General features: G+C 46.7%; 2 protein-coding genes across 8 annotated transcripts in view; both read left to right on the top strand.

Moving 5' to 3' along the window:
• The window catches only part of LOC123991643 (estrogen-related receptor gamma-like), a 49,450-nt gene extending 40,531 nt beyond the window's left edge, over positions 1–8,919 (top strand). For all 4 annotated transcript variants that reach the window (XM_046293284.1, XM_046293283.1, XM_046293282.1 and 1 more), the window contains exons 7-8: positions 5,754–6,023; positions 7,699–8,919. In XM_046293284.1, the coding sequence (XP_046149240.1) occupies positions 5,754–6,023; positions 7,699–7,943 (515 nt within the window). In that variant the 3' untranslated portion in view covers positions 7,944–8,919. The remainder of the gene's footprint in view (positions 1–5,753; positions 6,024–7,698) is intronic.
• Positions 8,920–16,577: 7,658 nt separating this feature from the next.
• Positions 16,578–18,984, top strand: si:ch211-57i17.5 (usherin). 4 transcript variants are annotated; one of them, XM_046291728.1, is made up of 5 exons: positions 16,578–16,925; positions 17,669–17,938; positions 18,155–18,226; positions 18,458–18,676; positions 18,779–18,984. In XM_046291728.1, the coding sequence occupies exons 1-5, from the start codon at positions 16,887–16,889 to the stop codon at positions 18,866–18,868; spliced, it is 690 nt and encodes a 229-aa protein (XP_046147684.1). In that variant the 5' UTR covers positions 16,578–16,886; the 3' UTR covers positions 18,869–18,984. The 4 variants fall into 4 exon arrangements, with proteins under 4 accessions (XP_046147684.1, XP_046147685.1, XP_046147686.1 ...); XM_046291729.1 differs by having other exon boundaries at positions 17,669–17,920; XM_046291730.1 differs by having other exon boundaries at positions 16,579–16,925; positions 17,737–17,938.
• Positions 18,985–19,260: the final 276 nt, after the last annotated feature.

Here is a 19,260-nt window from a genome sequence, read left to right on the forward strand (position 1 = left end):
TGGTGCACTCACAAAATAGATGGCATCATGAGGAAGTAAAATGATGTGGATGTATTGAAGCCACATTTCAAGAAATCAGTCAGGAAGTTAAAGTTTGGTCACAAATGGGTCTTCCAAATGGACAATGACCCCAAGCATACTTCCAAAGTTGTAGCAAAATGGCTTAAGGACAACAAAGTCAAGGTATTGGAGTGGCCATCACAAAGCCCTGACCTCAATCCTATAGAAAATTTGTGGGCAGAACTGAAAAAGCATGCACGAGCAAGGAAGCCCACAAACCTGATTTTGTTCTTGCCATAATATGGACTTGGTCTTTTACCAATTAAGGCAATCTTCTGTATACCACCCCTACCTTGTGACAACACAACTGATTGGCTCAAATACATTAAGAAGGAAAGAAAGGCGCACCTGTTAACTGAAATTCCTTCCAGGTAACTACCTTATGAAGCTGGTTGAGAGAATGCCAAGAGTGTGCAACGTTGTCATCAAGGCACACACCTGTCTATATAAGGTCCCACAGTTGACAATGCATGTCAGAGCAAAAACCAAGTCATGAGGTCGAAGGAATTGTCCGTTTAGTTCCGAGACAGGATTGTGCCGAGGCACAAATCTGGAGAAGGATACCAAAACATTTATGCAGCATTTAAGGTCCCCAAGAACACAGTGGCCTCCATCATTCTTAAATGGAAGACGTTTGGAACCACCAATACTCTTCTTAAAGCTGGCTGCCCGGACAAACTAAGCAATCGGGGGAGAAGGGCCTTGGTCAGGGATGTGACTCTGACAGAGCTCGAGAGTACCTCTGTGGAGATTGGAGAACCTTCCAGAAGGACAACCATCTCTGCAGCACTCCACCCCACTTGAAGTTTGCCAAAAGGCACCTAAAGACTCTCAAACCACGAGAAACAAGATTCTCTGTTCTGATGAAACTAAGATTGAAATCTTTGACATAAATGCCAAGCGTCATATCTCGAGGAAACCTGGCACCATCCCTACGGTGAAGCATGGTGGTGGCAGCATCATGCTGTAGGGATGTTTTTCAACCGCAGGGACTGGGTGACTAGTCAAGATCGAGGGAAAGATGAACAGAGCAAAGTACAGAGAGATCCTTGATGAAAACTTGCTCCAGAGCACTCAGAAACTCAGACTGAGGCGAACGTTTACCTTCCAACATGACAACGATCCTAAGCACACAGCCAAGACACCGCAGGAGTGACTTCGGGACATGTCTCTGCATGTCCTTGAGTGACCCAGCCAGAGCCCAGACTTGAACCCAATCTAACATCTCTGGAGAGACCTGAAAATAGCTGTACAGCAATGCTCCCCATCCAACTTGACAGAGCTTGAGAGGACCTTGACAGAGCTTGAGAAGAATGGGAGAAACTCCCCAGATACAGGTGTGTCAAGCTTGTAGTGTCATACCCAAGAAGACTCAAGGTTGTAATCGCTGCCAAAGGTGCTTCAACAAAGTACTGAAGGGTCTGAATACTTATGTAAATGTGATATTTCTGTTTTTTTTTATTTTGAATACATTTGCAAAAATGTCAAAAAATCTGTTTGCTTTGCCATTATGGGCTATTGTGTGTAGATTGATGAGGGGAAAAAAACTATTGAATCCATTTTAGAATAAGGCTGTAATGTAACAAAATGTGGGAAAAGTCAAGGGCTCTGACTACTTCCTGAATGCACTGTACAATGTTGTAACAATGTGCAAATCATTTAATTATGAAAGGGAAAATAAATAAACAGTTAAATATAGGTTGTATTTCTAATGGTGTTTGTGCTCTATCGGCTGCCCTTTACTTGTGACAACGGTTCACAAATATTGCTGGAAATCTCTGTCTGTCTCTCTCTCGCTCTCTCTCCTCCCCTCTGATTTGATGTACAGTATACATGTACATTGTGGATACATGGATGAGCTTGTGACAGACCCCTAGTCTCTCTCTCTGTCACTTTATTTATGTATATTTACATTTGTCTCTCTCTCGCTCTCTCTCTGTCTCTCTCTCGGTTTGGTAATTCTGTGTTTTGGAAAGGCCCTTGGGCTTCGGCCAACTCTGTTGATCTGGGCTAACTGGGAAAACTAGCCCCTCCCACAACTACACCCATGGTCAGGCTCCCATAACTATCTAACTGTCCTGCCTCTGTTGGCCAAACAACGTCAGATCCCTTTTAATATACTTTAGGAATATTTCATTTTCCAGTTGAATTTCCTTACATAAGTACTGTTACATAAGGTACACAAAGCATTTAGAAATCGAATGACTTTCCCCAAAAGTATGACAGCCAAGTAGACAGCAGTGGAGGTAGATATGGCCATATGTGGCTCAATTCAGGAAGGTGAACTTACATGTATGTCGAATTTTCAAGATTGCCTTTTTTTGTAACATTTTATAAAAGTACAAACTCAGAGCTTCAAAATGGTATAACATACACTACAGTTGAGGGGGGAAATGTCAATGAGCTAAACTTGTTATCCCACTTGTGAGACTAGTAGGAGACAAAATGCCCTTGAATGATTTTCACGTTTTTTAGAGAGCCCTTCTTTGTTTCCGCCCATTCAGGATCATTCATACCCTCTTATTAAGCCATAGCCCCACCCATCTCTTTTAAGATTTCACATGTAAACACATGAGTGAGCATGGCATTGTCCTCCAGAAAGTAGTCTGTCTAATATCCCCCTCCATTATCTCAGCTAATCATGGATCCTGCCTTTCTCCCGATTTTACTGTAGCTCGGTGCTTTCTCCTTGGCTAAACTAGGCTATTTACTAGGTCTAACTAAGCATTTTGATTCACATTTATGGATCCCACACAAGTTTGTAATTCAGGCATATGAAAGACCAGTCAAAAGATTGGACACACCTACACATTCAAGGGTTTTATTTATTTTTTTAAAACTATTTTCTACATTGTAAAATAATAGTGAAAACATCAAAGCTATGAAATAACACATAGGAAATCATGTAGTAACCAAAACAGGGTTGAACAAATCAAAATATATTTTAGATTTTTCAAAGTAGCTACCTTGTCAAAACACAACTGATTGGCTCAAACGCATTAAGAAGGAAAGAAATTCCACAAATGAACTTTTAACAAGGCGCACCTGTTAATTGAAATGCATACCAGGTGACTACCTCATGAAGCTGGTTGAGAGAATGTCAAGTGTCATGTGTGCTCCCTCTCCGGCATCTAGGTCACCAGGCTGCTTGTTATGGCGCACACCTGTCACCATCGTTACGCGCACCTGCGCGTCATAAGACTCACCTGGACTCCGTCACTACCCCGATTACCTTCCCTATATATGTCAGTCCCTTAGGTTCCGTCCCCAGGCGTCATTGTTTCTGTTCCAGTGTCATGTCTGTGTGTTGTTTGTGTTTCTTGTTTGTATTTAGTTGTGTTTATTTATTAAAACACTCACTACCTGAACTTCCTGACTCTCAGCGCACATGTTACACCGAGAATGTGCAATGCTGTCATCAAGGCAAAGGGTGGCTACTTTGAAGAATATCAAATATATTTTGATTTGTTTAACACTTACTACATGATTACTACACGATTCCATATGTGTTATTATTCTAAATGGCAGAAAATAGTATAAATTAATAAAAACGCTTCAATGAGTAGGCGTGTCAAGTTTTGACTAGTACTGTATATATAATTAACATCCCTACTGTGAAGTAGGAAATGGCGTTAAACGTCCCCGATCCTGAATCCGATCACACATATCCAGTATCTCTTCCTTCGCACACCCTCTTTCCGCAAGCTTTTTCTCTCTCTCACTTAGATGAAAGTCTTTTGGCTCTATCAGCAGTTAATGTCCTGTTCACACCCAAAACATCACCAGGGAATCACCTGTGTTTTTGTTAACGCTTGTCCAGTAATGCTTACACAACATGCTGCCTAAGCAGGTGTGTGTGTGTGTCTGTGTCTTTCCTGATCAGCACTTTCTTCGTTCTCAAAGAAAGAACGAAGAGCAACAAAGCGTTCCCCTCCTGAATGCCTTGAAACTCTTCTTCTCTGCTTGTCACCAGTGTTTACTGTCAGAGTGGGAGTCTAACCTAGTCAGTCACATGGATGTGTGTATTTGTAGCCCTTTGCCAGTGGAGCGTTTGTCTGTCTGTCTGGAGTGGGGCAGCCATGGGAAACAACCACCGACACAGACACACCAGGGACCCACTTGAGGGGATAATGGAGAGAGAGAAACTGAAAGAGAGCGAGAGAGAGAAACTGAGGATGAGAGAGTGGGAGGCCGATAGCGAATGAGCAAGAAGGCAAGAGAGAGATAGAGTCAGCGAGATGTTGCGAGAGGGGAAGAGAGATACAGTAGATAAGGACAATGTGATGAGGGACACAGAAAGAGAGAGAAAGTAGTCTCAGCTCTAGACCCCTGGTAGCACCGTAATGGTAGTGTCACATCAGCTCTGTTTGAGTGGCAGGCTACGGCCCATGGCTGGGGGAACCAGTGGTCCTGGCAGAGGGGCTCAGGCTGTCTTTGCTACTGCCCTGGGGGAGGTTAGTCCAGCTCGGCCACTCAGCACCCTGTCCCCCCCGCCCCTTCCCCTGTCTGGTCCTGTCATGGAGACTGACGTTGATTCTGTCTGAGGGCTATGCTGGGAGGAGATGAGCTTGGCTTAAGACCCTCTCTCACACCACACTTTGGCCTTTTTTAGGCTGCTGTAAGCTGGCTGTGAAGTTATTATGTGTGTGTTTCTGTAGGGGCACAGCTGAAACCTTCCAGCCCAGATAACCCTCTCAAATTGAAGCCTGTACGCCTGTATCATTGTTCCAAGCGCTCCTCATACCCTAACCCTTAACTACAGCATTGAGAATGACATCCCATGGACTAACTGCTCTGAGTTAAGTAAGAGAACCTCTTTGTCTCTGCCGGCTTTGTCTTGTCTCTGCAGGACAGAGGACGTCTCTGATGCTCCTTTATGTGTCCCCTTGTGTGTGTCCATGTAGAGGTGTCCTCAAAGACAACGACACACACACAGACTCACACAATGCTTCTCCTTCTCCTCTGCTGAACGATCGTTCTGTACCGGAATGCTGATCGCTATCAACCAATGAAAGAGTCTGCAGACAGCGTTCCAATCAATCTGGGAGAGATAAGAGAGGAGCGGGAGCCACAGGCGTCCACATGGCAATTGTAAAAGCACCCGACCCTGATAAGAATCACTGATGGTGTAAAAAAAAAAATGAAAAGCCTTCCCCTCCTACTCCTCTTCCTTTCCCTCCCTTCCTTCCCCTCCTACTCCTCTTCCTTCCCCTTCCTTCCCCTCCTTCCTCTTCCTTTCCCTCCATTCTGTAATACTAATCTTCTGGTTTTTAATTATTGTGTGTGTGTGGAGACTACAGATTGAGTGGATATAATCCTGCTCACATGGGGGTGTATCTGTTTGTCAAAGGGAGTGTCTTTATTGGATTGACAACTTATGGGCTTTCACTATTCAACTGTTCCACACCGCTGCCTCCGCCCCTCTAGCCTTAACGGACCCCTCATCCAATGACCCTTCGGTTGACCTTGGTCTAATAATTCCAACGGGTCCAGCCATTCTGACCAAAACCATCACAATTCTATTTTCAAATGCCAATGTTTTTATTTTTGAGTTGTATCTTTTCGATTTAAAATTGTCCTTCCCCTCGTTGGCCTCCCTAATTAGACCTAGCTAAAAACTCCATCTCTCCTCCATCCCCCTAATTAGACCTAGCTAAAAACTCTCCATCTCTCCTCCATCCCCCTTTCTTCAGGTTTCCCCTTGCTCTCGCTGGCAGACCAGATGAGTCTACTGCAGAGTGGATGGATGGAGATTTTGATCCTGCGCGTGGTGTTTCGCTCGCTTGCCCTAGAGGATAAGCTGGTGTATGCTGAGGACTACATCATGGATGAGGAGCAGTCCAAACTAGCAGGTGTACTGGACCTAAACAACACCATACTGCAGCTGGTGAAGAAATACAAAGCCATGAGGATTGACAAGGAGGAGTTTGTTGTCCTCAAGGCAATCTCACTGGCTAACTCGGGTATGGAACTTCACTGTGTTGGTGTAATTGAGGTTGAGTTAGGCATGTATTTTCAAATGGCTATTTGTCTTTGCTAGCGTTCAATCTCTGCATATATGCCAACATCATCTCACAATATCATCCTTCCCCTGCCCTATCTATGTTCCTCCCTATCCACCTGCCTTCCCCTCCCCCCTGCACCCTCTCTCCACTGCTCCCTCTCTCCTCTGCTCCCCCTCTCCCCCTCTCCACTGCTCATTCTCTCCCCCGCACCCTCTCTCCACTGCTCCCTCTCTCCCCTGCTCCCCCTCTCCACTGCTCCCTCTCTCCCCCTCTCCCCCTCTCCACTGCTCCCCCTCTCCACTGCTCCCCCTCTCCACTGCTCATTCTCTCCACTGCTCATTCTCTCCCCCGCTCCCTCTCTCCACTGCTCCCTCTCTCCACTGCTCATTCTCTCCACTGCTCCCTCTCTCCACTGCTCCCTCTCTCCACTGCTCATTCTCTCCCCCGCTCCCTCTCTCCACTGCTCCCCCCTCCACTGCTCCCCCTCTCCACTGCTCATTCTCTCCCCCGTTCCCTCTCTCCACTGCTCCCTCTCTCCACTGCTCCCCCTCTCCACTGCTCATTCTCTCCACTGCTCCCTCTCTCCACTGCTCCCCCTCTCCACTGCTCATTCTCTCCCCCGCTCCCTCTCTCCACTGCTCATTCTCTCCCCCGCTCCCTCTCTCCACTGCTCTCTCTCTCCCGCTCCCTCTCTCCACTGCTCCCCCTCTCCACTGCTCATTCTCTCCACTGCTCATTCTCTCCCCCGCTCCCTCTCTCCACTGCCCCCTCTCTCCTCCGCTCCCCCTCTCCCCCGCACCCTCTCTCCCCTGCACCCTCTCTCCACTGCTCCCTCTCTCCTCTGCTCCCCCTCTCCCCTGCTCATTCTCTCCCCCGCACCCTCTCTCCCCTGCACCCTCTCTCCACTGCTCCCTCTCTCCTCTGCTCCCCCTCTCCCCTGCTCATTCTCTCCCCCGCACCCTCTCTCCCCTGCACCCTCTCTCCACTGCTCCCTCTCTCATCTGCTCCCCCTCTCCCCCTCTCCACTGCTCATTCTCTCCCCCGCACCCTCTCTCCACTGCTCCCTCTCTCCACTGCTCCCTCTCTCCTCCGCTCCCCCTCTCCCCCGCACCCTCTCTCCCCTGCACCCTCTCTCCACTGCTCCCTCTCTCCTCTGCTCCCCCTCTCCACTGCTCATTCTCTCCCCCGCACCCTCTCTCCACTGCTCCCTCTCTCCCCTGCTCCCTCTCTCCCCCACCTCCTCTCCCCTGCACTCCACTGCTCCTCTCTCCACTGCTCCCTCTCTCCCCCTCTCCACTGCTCATTCTCTCCACTGCTCATTCTCTCCCCCGCTCCCTCTCTCCACTGCTCCCTCTCTCCACTGCTCCCTCTCTCCTCCGCTCCCCCTCTCCCCCGCACCCTCTCTCCCCTGCACCCTCTCTCCACTGCTCCCCCTCTCCCCCTCTCCACTGCTCATTCTCTCCCCCGCACCCTCTCTCCACTGCTCCCTCTCTCCCTCTCTCCACTGCTCCCTCTCTCCCCCTCTCCACTGCTCCCTCTCTCCCCTGCTCCCCCTCTCCCCCTCTCCACTGCTCCCCCTCTCCCCTGCTCCCTCTCTCCCCCACCTCCTCTCCCCTGCTCCCTCTCTCCACAGACTCCATGCAGATAGAGGACGTGGAGGCAGTCCAGAGTCTCCAGGATGTGCTCCATGGGGCCCTGCAGGACTACGAGAGTGCCCAGCACACGGAGGACCCTCGGCGGGCAGGCAAGCTCATCATGACCCTGCCCCTGCTCCGGCAGACAGCCGCCAGGGCTGTGCAGCACTTCTGCAGCATCAAGCAAGAAGGCCGTGTGCCCATGCACAAACTGTTCCTGGAACTGCTGGAGGCCAGGGCCTGACCAGCTACGTGGGACTAGGATCGCATAGAGCAAGGATAGGGTAGTGATGTCATAAAGGTCAAGATTAATGCAGGAAGTGGTATTGTGCTGGAAGAACAGAGCGAACAGCAATGAGTGGACCTGAACGGAGACAAAATGGCTCCTCTGTGAAGTTCCAGATGCTCTTCTATTAATAAGTCATTGTTGTCCAATCCTTCTTTATGCCATTCTGGGACTGTTGTGAGTTTGACAAGGCTAACACAGCCCTGCTCGCCATTACAAACTCAGGAGGAGAGGAGGAAGGACTGACATCACCTTAGTGACAGGGATAACTGCCTTATGAGGGATTTTGATGGCAGTTCTTAATATAAACCCAAACAGTGCTAGTGAAATGAAGAAAGACACCCAAAACTTGAAGATCCTCTAGGATTATTATTTGTGTGAAACCAGCTCTAAGCCTGTTCATCTTGCATTTTAGTGCTTGAATAACTTTTCTTTTTATATCAAATGAACTGTGGACAGGCTTGCCAAAGAACGGTGTGACACACTTAGTCAAAGGATGCAGCAAGCAGTCACAATAACGTATGTAAGGCACTCACCTATAATAAGTTAGGGAACTTGATTTCATTAAGTCACTGTAACTCTTTTTTTTAAAAACCTTTATTTAACTAGGCAAGTCGGTTAAGAACAAATTCTTATTTTTGATGACAGCCTAGGAACAGTGGGTTAACTGCCTTGTTCAGGGGAAGAATTACAGATTTTTACGTTGTCAGCTCGGGGATTTGATCTTGCAACCTTTTGATTACTTGTCCAACACCCTAACCACTAGTGCACCTGCCGCCCCAATGATTATGAAGGTGAGGGGAGATATTGAAAAAAGGCCTATATTCAATCAGCTCAAGAGTTAACCGCGAAAGCAGACACCCGCATAGCGGATGTTTTGGTGGAGTCGGAGGTGGAACTCTCAAATCGGTGAGCAGCTGCTCTTCCGATCATTGTCATCTTGGAAAATCACAAATGGTCAAATGAATGGAAACTAAATCGCTAGGAATGTGAAAACAGAAGCCATAAAGTGTGATCCAGCAATAATGTATTCTGATAAAGTTACACCCACTGGCGTTAGAAGTTCAGAAAGAAAACGTGTCGAAAGCTATATAGAAATAATGATGCTCGAATGTAAAAACCATTAAACTAAATAATGAGGGTTTCTATCATCCTAATGGAGGTATAGATTACATCTCACATTCCAGTGTTGAACTTGTAAAGAAGGCTGCATGGGTTTTCAGATAATGTGACTCGGTGCAGCCAATGGCAGTGTCCGATTTACGTATAATGCCGGGAGCCACTTGTGGATTTGACAGCTCTTAGCAGTTCAATCTCCAACACCATCAAAACAGCCGCTACGAGATGTCAGCTAAAGCAGATCTGATTGAATAGAGCCCTAAAAATGTATTTATTGTTGGCTTGATTATTTTGTTTTTTCGTTTTTTATTTACCAGTGTGGCATTAACGAAGAATATTAAAGGAATAAATACAGATCATGTTCTAAAGATGAAGTCATTTTGTTTTAATAAGTAAATCAAATGTTTTGTACTAGCTTCTCTACTTCACTCATGGCACTGATACCTGTACTATACCATAGCATCTAAGGCCATATAATAACGTGATGTACAGTACTTGATGACATTGAACCATGCATTGAGTTGTAGATTACACACTGTGCGAAGCACCTTTCTTTCTTATGATGAACATCTGGTGGTGGTATTTCAAACGTGTCTCTGTGTATCCGTTTCAGAAAGTAGAAATCTTGGAAAATCACAAATGGTCAAATGAATGGAAACTAAATCGCTAGGAATGTGAAAACAGCTTTTAAACTCCCCCGTACATTACGGACAACTGTATTTTGATTTGCTCCAACTGTGCGGAATAATCTGTATATTTTTGTGACAAAGTATATCATAAAGTGTGATCCAGCAATAATGTATTCTGTATATAAAGTTCAGCACCAACTGAGTTGTAACCCATGTTCAGATGAGATGTACACTACTACTACCATTCTCAGGACGATTCTAGGGCAATAAAGATGCTTCCAGTTCCAGAAAGAGTCTTCATCTTTCTATCTGTTATAGGTTTATGACACAATCACATGTCCCAGTCAGACTTTTGGGAAAGAGGGAGGCAGAAGTGGAGACGTCCTCATTGATGAAGAGAGGGGGAATGAAAGGAGGGAAGAGAAGGGGGAACTAGTGAAGCAATGGAGAGGGGTAGACGTGAATTATGAGAAGATCATTGCGGAGGAGAGGTGGCGTAGGGAAAGATGCAGGCACTCTGCCTGACGTTACAATAAATAATGGACACCCACATGCTACCGCAGTGACTTGTTTCAGAAAACAGACTGCTGTCACTTTGAACGATTGTCTATGACAGGCGCCTCGTTTCTCAAGGTGGCCATAAATGTTGGCTTGAGGTGTGTCTATTGGACAGATGAGTAGGAAGTGTCGGGGCTGGTAGGGGGACGGTCCCATATGAGAGGATCCATAATTAACGCCATTATTTGAATGAAGTCTAAAAGCGCCGCTGGGAACAGATTGTCAAGGTTGTTGAAATCAAGCACCTGACTTCCTCTCAGTCAAAGGTTGTGATTGCCTGACAGGATTATTGCCTTTATGAGGCAGAGACAATCACGAACTGTGTCTTTCAGCACAAACCTAACAGGGGAAACTAGGCACATATAAAAAAACAAATAGTCCTTGAAATATCAACCTGATTTCCAATTGCTTCAGTACAAAAACATAAGACGGAACGATTGCCATTAAAGGAAAAATCCGCTCAAAAATGATGTGACGCACATTTTTTCATTAGTCCACTTGCTTCAGTCCCAAAATGTTTTGCATGTCAAGTTTTCAAGAAACAATTCTAAATCAGGTGGATATTTAAAGGATTATGGTCTTATTTGTGCTTGTGCTATAAAATACACAGTCTGTGATAGTCTCTGCCTCATAAAGGCAATAATCCTGTCATAATCCTGACTGAGGGGGGTAAGAGGGGTATAGCTTCTATATGGTGGAGATTTATTAGATTTTAATAATAATGAAAATGTGGCTCTATTGACCCTCGAACACTACTTCCAGCAGGATCTGGTCTTCCATTAAGGAACTGACCAGGACCAACCCTGCTTAGCATCAGAAGCAAGCCAGCAGTGGTATGCAGGGTGGTATGCTGCTGGCTAGTAAAAACATTCTCAGTATGCTTTAATTATTTTGATACAGCACAATGTAAGTAAATGAATTACAAATCAACACTCAAAAGGATGAGCATAGATGTTTATTACAGGAAAAAAGAAATTGGAGAATTACAATCATAAATGTTGTTGGTTTTTCAGAGTACAGATGACTGGGGCAAACCTTTCAATGATTGTGTTCAGAGTCAATATGGGAAGCATTCGCTACAGCTGCATGGCTTTCAATATAAATATATAATTGCTGGTTATTACACAAATACAGTTGGCACTCATTACATCTAGCCTACGCACATCTTCTAGTGGTTGATCAACTGTATTGCAAGCATATGGGGAGGCTACAGTATTGCGATAGGTGCAATAGGAGATTAAAACCATATCAGTTTTAATTTCAGAGCCTTTAGAGTACCACAGTATGAGTCATAATACCCATAAAACCTAGTGGTCAAACAAGGAAATGGTTCCAAACGTTTTTCTACCAGTCATTTTTCCCCATAGCGGATTTTAGAAACGCTTCAAATAAGGGCTGTGTGTTGTGTAGGCTGACCCTGGCGTGAGGTTTTGATAACCGTGTAAATCTCTCTAGGACAAGGTGGTTTTTTATAGAAACACAGCCTTGATTTTAAGTGTTTATAAAATCCCCTATGGGAAAAATGAATGGTGTAAAAACGATTGGAACCATTTCCCTGTTTGACCACTTTGCTTTATGGGTATTATGGAACCTTCACTGTGGGGCTCTATACCAAGGCAGGAAATAGAAACAATCATGAATTGATAAACCAAATATTGAACAACAATTCACATTTTGTATAGAAGTGGGGACTGTAAGCAGCATTTATTTTTTAAATTGTTCAATAAACAAACAATCTTGCAGAGTGTTTGGCACTCGCTATTGCGGCAAGCATATTTTTGAATTAAATTACTGCAAAAGATTCAAACATTCTGCCCACACCTCCACAGAAATGTGATCACATCTTCCAGTGTGCTTTCTTTTAACAACTATCATGTCCCAGTTCCAACACCTCCAAGTCATACAGCAAATAAGGCGTTGTTCCCGTCTGCTAAATGACTTAAATGTAAATGCAAATAAATGGTGAACGGAGGACGTTTTCCAGGCGGGTTGTGGTTCTCCTTCAGGAGTTTGGGTCTGATTTATCAATGAAAACATGTAGATTGGGGTAAGTTGAGCCAAAGGGGTAGTATGTTGACCCCCCTTGTTTCTAGGAATCCATGGGCCTACACAAAATGTATAATTTGACCAAATATTAAGGAAGAAGTCATTGTTTCATGGAGTCTGTGAAGGAGGAAATCACATGGAAAAAGGGGGTGGGGAGCACTAAAAATCTTAAATCCTCATGAGGGTTCGCAGTGGCTCATATGTCTTCTACCCACATATGCAGTCATGTGTTTTGGGGGACATAACAGCAAAACATTTTAGTGGATCCACTCTTGACAATGGAGAGACAGTTTTTGTTGTTGTTAATTTCCTGCAATTCTACACATTTTGTCATGGGGTTTAGAGAAAATATTGCAGTTTTAAAGCACGTTTGCTGCAATTCTTGTCACGCCCTGACCATAGAGAGCCCTCTGGGCTTTCCATGGTGTTTTAGGTCAGGTCGTGACTAGGGGGGTTTCTAGGTATTATATTTATATGTTGGTGTGTGTGTATGGTTCTCAATTAGAGGCAGCTGATATTCGTTACCTCTAATTGGGGATCATACTTAGTGTGTCCTTTTTCCCACCAGCTATGTGGGATATTGTTTTGTATGAGTGCCTCTGTGCACGACGTATTTCACAATCGTTATATCTTTGTTGTTTTGGAAGTGTCACTATCATTAAAATGTGGAACTCTACTCACGCTGCGCCTTGGTCCAATTATTCATACGATGGTCGTGACAGTATATCCTACCAAGTCAGGACCAAGCAGGGTGCCCAGGAGGTGAAGGAGAGTTGGTCATGGGAAGAGATACTAGGTGGATGCGAGACCCTTCCATGGCGGGAGTCGCCTAGGAGGTAAGGAGGACAGCGACAACACCGGGGTCCGTGGCCACAAACAGCCCAAGGGCAACCCCAAGATTGTTTTGGGGGGGCACAAGGGGCGGTCGGCCGAGCCGAGGAGAGAGCCAGAGACCGTCTGGGAGTCGATGAAGAAGTTTGAGGAGGGATATTGGAGAAAGATGTTGGCTAGGAGTATGCTGCAGCGCAGGCGTTTGAGGAGCGTGTTATCAGTCCTGTGCAACCTGTGCCGGCTCCATGCACCAGGCCTCCAGTGCGCCTTCCCAGTCCGGTACGTCCTGTGCCGGCTCCTCGCACTCGCCCTGAAGAGCGTGTAATCAGTCCGGTGAAACCTGTACCGGCTCCATGCATCAGTACTCCAGTGCGCCTTCCCAGCCCGGTACGTCCTGTGCCGGCTCCCCGCACTCGCCCTGAGGAGCATGTCATCAGTACGGTGCAACCTGTGCCGGCTCCGCGCACCAGGACTCCAAGGCGCCTTCCCAGCCCGGTACGTCCTGTGCCGGCTCCCCGCACTCGCCCTGAGGAGCATGTCATCAGTACGGTGCAACCTGTGCCGGCTCCGCGCACCAGGACTCCAAGGCGCCTTCCCAGCCCAGTACGTCCTGTGCCAGCTAGCCGCACTTGCCCTGAAGAGTGTGTCATCAGTCCGGGGCACCCTGTGCCGACTCCACACACTGGGCCTCCAGTGACCGGAGACTCCAGCGATGGTCCACGGCCCGGAGACTCCAGCGATGGTCCACGGCCCGTAGACTCCAGCGACGGTCCACTGCCCAGAGCTTCCAGAGACAGTCTATGGCCCGGAGCTTCCAGCGACAGCCCGGAGACTCCAGCGACGGTCCATGGCCTGGAGACTCCAGCTACGGTCCACGGCCCAGAGCTTCCAGCTACGGTCCACGACCCTGGGGGCTTCCTGCGCCGGTGCCATGGTAGGAGGCTTTCCCTGCGCCGGTGCCCAGTCCAGGCACAGCGTTCAGCCTGGCTCCATGGCCGGATCCGCGATCTGAGAGGGTGCTACGTCCCGCACTGGAGCCGCCACCGACGCTAGTTGCCCACCCTAACCCTCCCCATCTAGTTTCAGGTTTTGCGGTCGGAGTCCGCACTTTTTTTTGGGGGGGGGGTACTGTCACGCCCTGACCATAGAGAGCCCTCTGGGTTTTCCATGGTGTTTTAGGTCAGGTCGTGACGAGGGGGGTTTCTAGGTATTATATTTCTATGTTGGTGTGTGTATGGTTCCCAATTAGAGGCAGCTGATATTCGTTACCTCTAATTGGGGATCATACTTAGTGTGTCCTTTTTCCCACCTGCTATGTGGGATATTGTTTTGTATGAGTGCCTATGTGCACGACGTATTTCATGATCGTTATATCTTTGTTGTTTTGGAAGTGTCACTATCATTCAAATGTGGAACTCTACTCACGCTGCGCCTTGGTCCAATTATTCATACGTGACAATTCTACACATTTTGCCATGGGGGGGAGAGAAATGTTTGCAGTTTTTAATATGATATCTGAGTGAGAGTGACTAACATAATCTATGGGGGCCCCTGATCGGTAATTCAACCATGATTACTACAAGTTTAAGATAGCTGGCCGCTAGACGAACTTAGCCTACCCCCACAAAAAAAATGTTAGCTGACATGGGCTAATTGAGTGACTGTCAGTAGCTAGGTTTCCGTCCAATATGTGACCGAATTACAATATGTGACTGAAAAAATCTGCATATAGAAAATATGTGCATTTTCCTACCAGTGGTGTGTTTCCACCAAACGGACTAGTTGCAGAAAAACATGTGCAACACCATTTCACATATTTGATATAAATCATTAAGATAAGACAACCTGACTTAGCTTTTAAGTATTGCTTACTAAAGCATTTCTAAATAAAACTGATTCAATGGATTTTAACACACTTCTGTGAAACCCTATGCCATAATCATCTACAGTGGTAACTGGGGCTTTACCCCATGTAAACTGTAGCCATTTATTTCCCTTTAGTTTATTTGCGTAAGCATGACCTTCATCCACATATTCATTTTCATTCCAATTTTCTTTGCTTTTTTTGTGTCAGCAATTAAACATTGTTCTTAGGGGGGGCTAGTTACCCCCGAGTACCCTACGCACGGCTGATAACTGAGGCCCCAGGAGAGGAGGGTGGCGTCGGGTCAAAGTGTCCGTCGTAAGACTAATTGCACAGAGCATACTCTAGATGGATGGATGGATGAGTGTAGCCGACATCTCCCCCAAAATCATCCATGGGTTTATTTACCAGTCATTCAAGCTTCGCCACATCGGCTGCCTCTAAGTGAGTTAGTGATGGCGAATGACATCCCAATATATCACCTACCCTAAGTGAGTTACCTTGTGAGTGACATCCCTATATGTCACTCTCTCTAAGTGAGTTAGTGTGTGTCTACCATCTCAGTCTCCCAGACACCGTGTGATGGATGGGGTCTGGAGGAGATGGGCTGTAAAAAGGGCTGATTCTGCCACTCTGCAATGAGATCACTTCCACAATAAAAAGCCATTGTCCCTAATCATCCCGGCAAGGTATGAATGCTGATTAGAGTATTATAAGGATGAGCGGCGCTCCCTCCCATCTAAATACGAGCTTTGGTTTGATATAAGGGCCTTTTCCCACTATAGTCAGACCACGATCCATCCATAACCAAAGCCACCAGAAGGAAGTCAGTAGAACATAACACCTGCATGGTGATGTCTCAGTCTTTTCAAACAGCAAACAATATGTTTTAGGCTTTCATATGCATCTACATAATTCACAGGGTAGCTTTATCTCTTACACTCTCATGTATAGTCTAGTGCGGCTCTTTTAGTGGGCTTCTTTTCATTTAGCTAATAAGACAATGTGTTCCACAATCTTCCACATGACATAATGGAACACAGAATACTACAGGACTCAGAGCAGGTACTGCACAGTTGCAGGCCATAAGGTAGTATTGAGTTGTTACTTAGCACCACCATGTGGCAAAATAATTCAGTGCAGGCATCACTGCATTAATGTCCCTATGACTTGGATCTGTTGTGTTACATCTGCCAAGGCCCCATCCATGTAATACTACCACTCATTTAGTTCTCATTTTGGAACACACCTCGAAATCCATACAGATCAGGGTTGACATTTTGAAAGTGACTTTCAAAGTGAAATCGGCCTTCACCAGAACATGCCAACTCCGGTGAATCATAAAGACACTACTACTACTACTACTACTACAACTGTTTTTCCAGTGAGGTGGAACAAGATCTAGATAGTTACTGTTAAATGCGTGTATTAGAGAGGCATGGTACTCTGACTGGCCGTCACCCTGCCTCTCAAGGTAAGCTGATACCTGACACCTGGCTGTTGCCATGACGCTGCTGGGGGGAAGCAGGGGTTGATGGGAGATCTCTGAGGTGAGGAGGACACCTCAACAGCACTCAGAAGTTGCATCTCTCTATTGCCTCTCTTTTTCACTGACCGCATCCTGACCACACCACTAGACCAAACTGCAGGGGAGCAGGGTGGACAAGACAACAGAGTACTTTGATTTTTCAAACCTTCCGAAGACATTTGCGCTCATTTGTGGGGTGTTGGAGAGTGTGTATCAGCCAAGGTAAACAGCGGTGTGAAATATTGATGGGGCAACAGGTGTGATCCCTTACCGTCGGTCAGTCCTTGCCCCCCTGATCACATGCACCTCATGGAGAGGGGGTGTCTATGCCCCCGCCACACACCACAACACGGACACCAGCACTGGTGAGGCTCTGGACTGGCCAGTCAACCTGCTCTTAATCTCTTTCCCTGTCTTCATACCTCCCTCTAGTCTCTCTTTTCCTGTCAACTGTCATTGCCTTCATGATGTCTACATTAGGTGTGATCATCTAAACTAACATATATCAGATGAAATGTAGTTTTAAAAAGATGTGGGTTTGATGCTACCAGGAGTTAAGAAAACTCTAGTCATTGTGCATAGAAAGTATGGTGTGTCAAGCAAAAATGTTGCACTGTGAATACAAATACTCTGGTTCAGAGAGCTAGCAAACAAAGGCCAGAAATATCACAGCAGTGGGTCGGTAAGAGATGGTTGGATGAGAGAGGCTGCTGAAGGAGTGCGATCAGAGAGGGATAGAAAATAGGCCACGCCAACAAGTGCGTCTCCAGTTACCTGGTTATCTCCTCTCTCTCTCTGTGTGATCACCTTTCTAAGAAAGAGGGTTGACTTGGGCCCATTACCTTGAGCTGTAGCCCCTAGAACTCAGAGTAAGCCTGGGACACAATGGCATTTACTGATAAAGAGACCATTAGTACACAGAAAGAAACAGCTATATAAAGACGATGGGTAGGTTTGTCCCAGACGTGATAGTGGCGGGTGCATGACGTCTTTAGGATTGAAGAATCAGACAGCAAGTTGGATATTATTCCCAATTAAACAGGTTCAACTGCTGTACACTTGTGTTTCCTCCGTTCCTCTTACCCCTCCCTCTCCCCCTCTAGATCAGGTGGAGCCCACTCCTCCAGGTGGGGAGCGGGCGGAGGGGAGTAACGGGGACGGGTCTCTTTTCTACAGGGAGCTGTGGTTCATTGTGCTGATGACAGGGGTAGCCCTGGTGGTTCTAGCTATCGTTCTGGGGATCATCCTGCACAAGGCCCTGAAAAGAACCCCATTCACTCGAGAGCGCCCCCCTCTGGTGGCCCTGCCCATGCAGAAGAGGAGCCCCATGGCCGTGTATCCCCCCAGCGACTCCTACCTGGTGAGACGGCCCAACTGGGTATGTGGGAACATCCTATGAAAGAGACGGGTCATTCAACTTTAATTCAACTATATGCACTTTCATAGCATATAGAAATTAACTTTATTCAGATGAGTTTGCATACAACATTGTGGAATATTTTATCTCAGATGGGGTATATTCGGACTCTCTCAGTGGAAAAGATGAGATATGTGTCAAATGTCTCGCTCTGTAACACATTCTCTCTCCTCTCAGTTTGACACGGTGCCCAACACAACAAGCTCCTCCAACAGTGTTACACTCAAAGGGTTCACCATGCACCTGGAGGTTAGAGACCAGGCAGGCACCATCTCAATTGCATACTCCCCGTGTCCTCTCTCCTCCTTCTCAACACCCATTAGATGAGAAAGCCAGCGGTTACTCCCCTCTGATCTTCTCCTCCAATGGGTTTTGAGGAGAGGACACTAGGAGTGTGCAATTTAAATTCTCCCACAGACACATACACGTCTATTTTGAACAACAGTAACTTGCTGCCTTGTCTCCTATCTGTGCCTCAAGGGAGTGGAGGACAGTAAGTTTTGGGCAGGTGGCGACGCCCCTCCCGAGGGTGAGCTGGGTATCCTTAATGTGTCCAGCCTCCACGTGTCCGCTATCCATGGCTCTGCCCACTCCCAGAATTCTCTGCGGCGCAGCGTGAGCCAGATGATGGACAGGAAGTCACTGACAGGGGAGGAGGAAGTGTGGGACTCTCACATTCAAGGCCACGACAGCGGGATGGTGAGACACCCTGAAATCTAGGCCCTGCTTAGAGGACGTTTCTTTGTTTGTTTATTAACTCCTCCTTTCTCCCCCTCCCTCTTTCCATCCATCATCCACCAGTTTATGGAGGACGAGGAGTTTGTCGACACTATTAAAGGCTTCAGCACGGTGCGGAAGGAACACACCATGTTTACCGACACTAACCTGTGACCTGCTGTGACCTTTGAAATCCACCCCTCACCTTGTCAGGTCAGACAGGTCGACTGGAGGGGCAGCCCCTCACAAAGGGAGGTCGGATGGGTACACAAAGCAAGCCATAGACATTCACTAATAACATCCTATTTGACTATGACTGCAACCGACCTACCAAACAGCACTCTTGGGTTAAATAAAAAATGGAATACAAAAAACAAAAGTCCAAATATGACTAACTGAAGATAATCCAAGAAAAGGACTTGTCTTGCAAGCCAGGCTATTTGGTCATAATTCAGGGACAGAAATGTCACCATGAAAGAGAAGACTCCCGATGAGATAGAGGAACTGATAAGAGAGATAGGGAAATGTTCTCAGTGAACCTGTTCGTTTCAATGAGCAGTATCAAG

The sequence above is a fragment of the Oncorhynchus gorbuscha genome, linkage group LG12 (genome assembly GCF_021184085.1).
Source record: "Oncorhynchus gorbuscha isolate QuinsamMale2020 ecotype Even-year linkage group LG12, OgorEven_v1.0, whole genome shotgun sequence".
In the NCBI taxonomy this organism is placed as follows: Eukaryota; Metazoa; Chordata; class Actinopteri; order Salmoniformes; family Salmonidae; genus Oncorhynchus; species Oncorhynchus gorbuscha.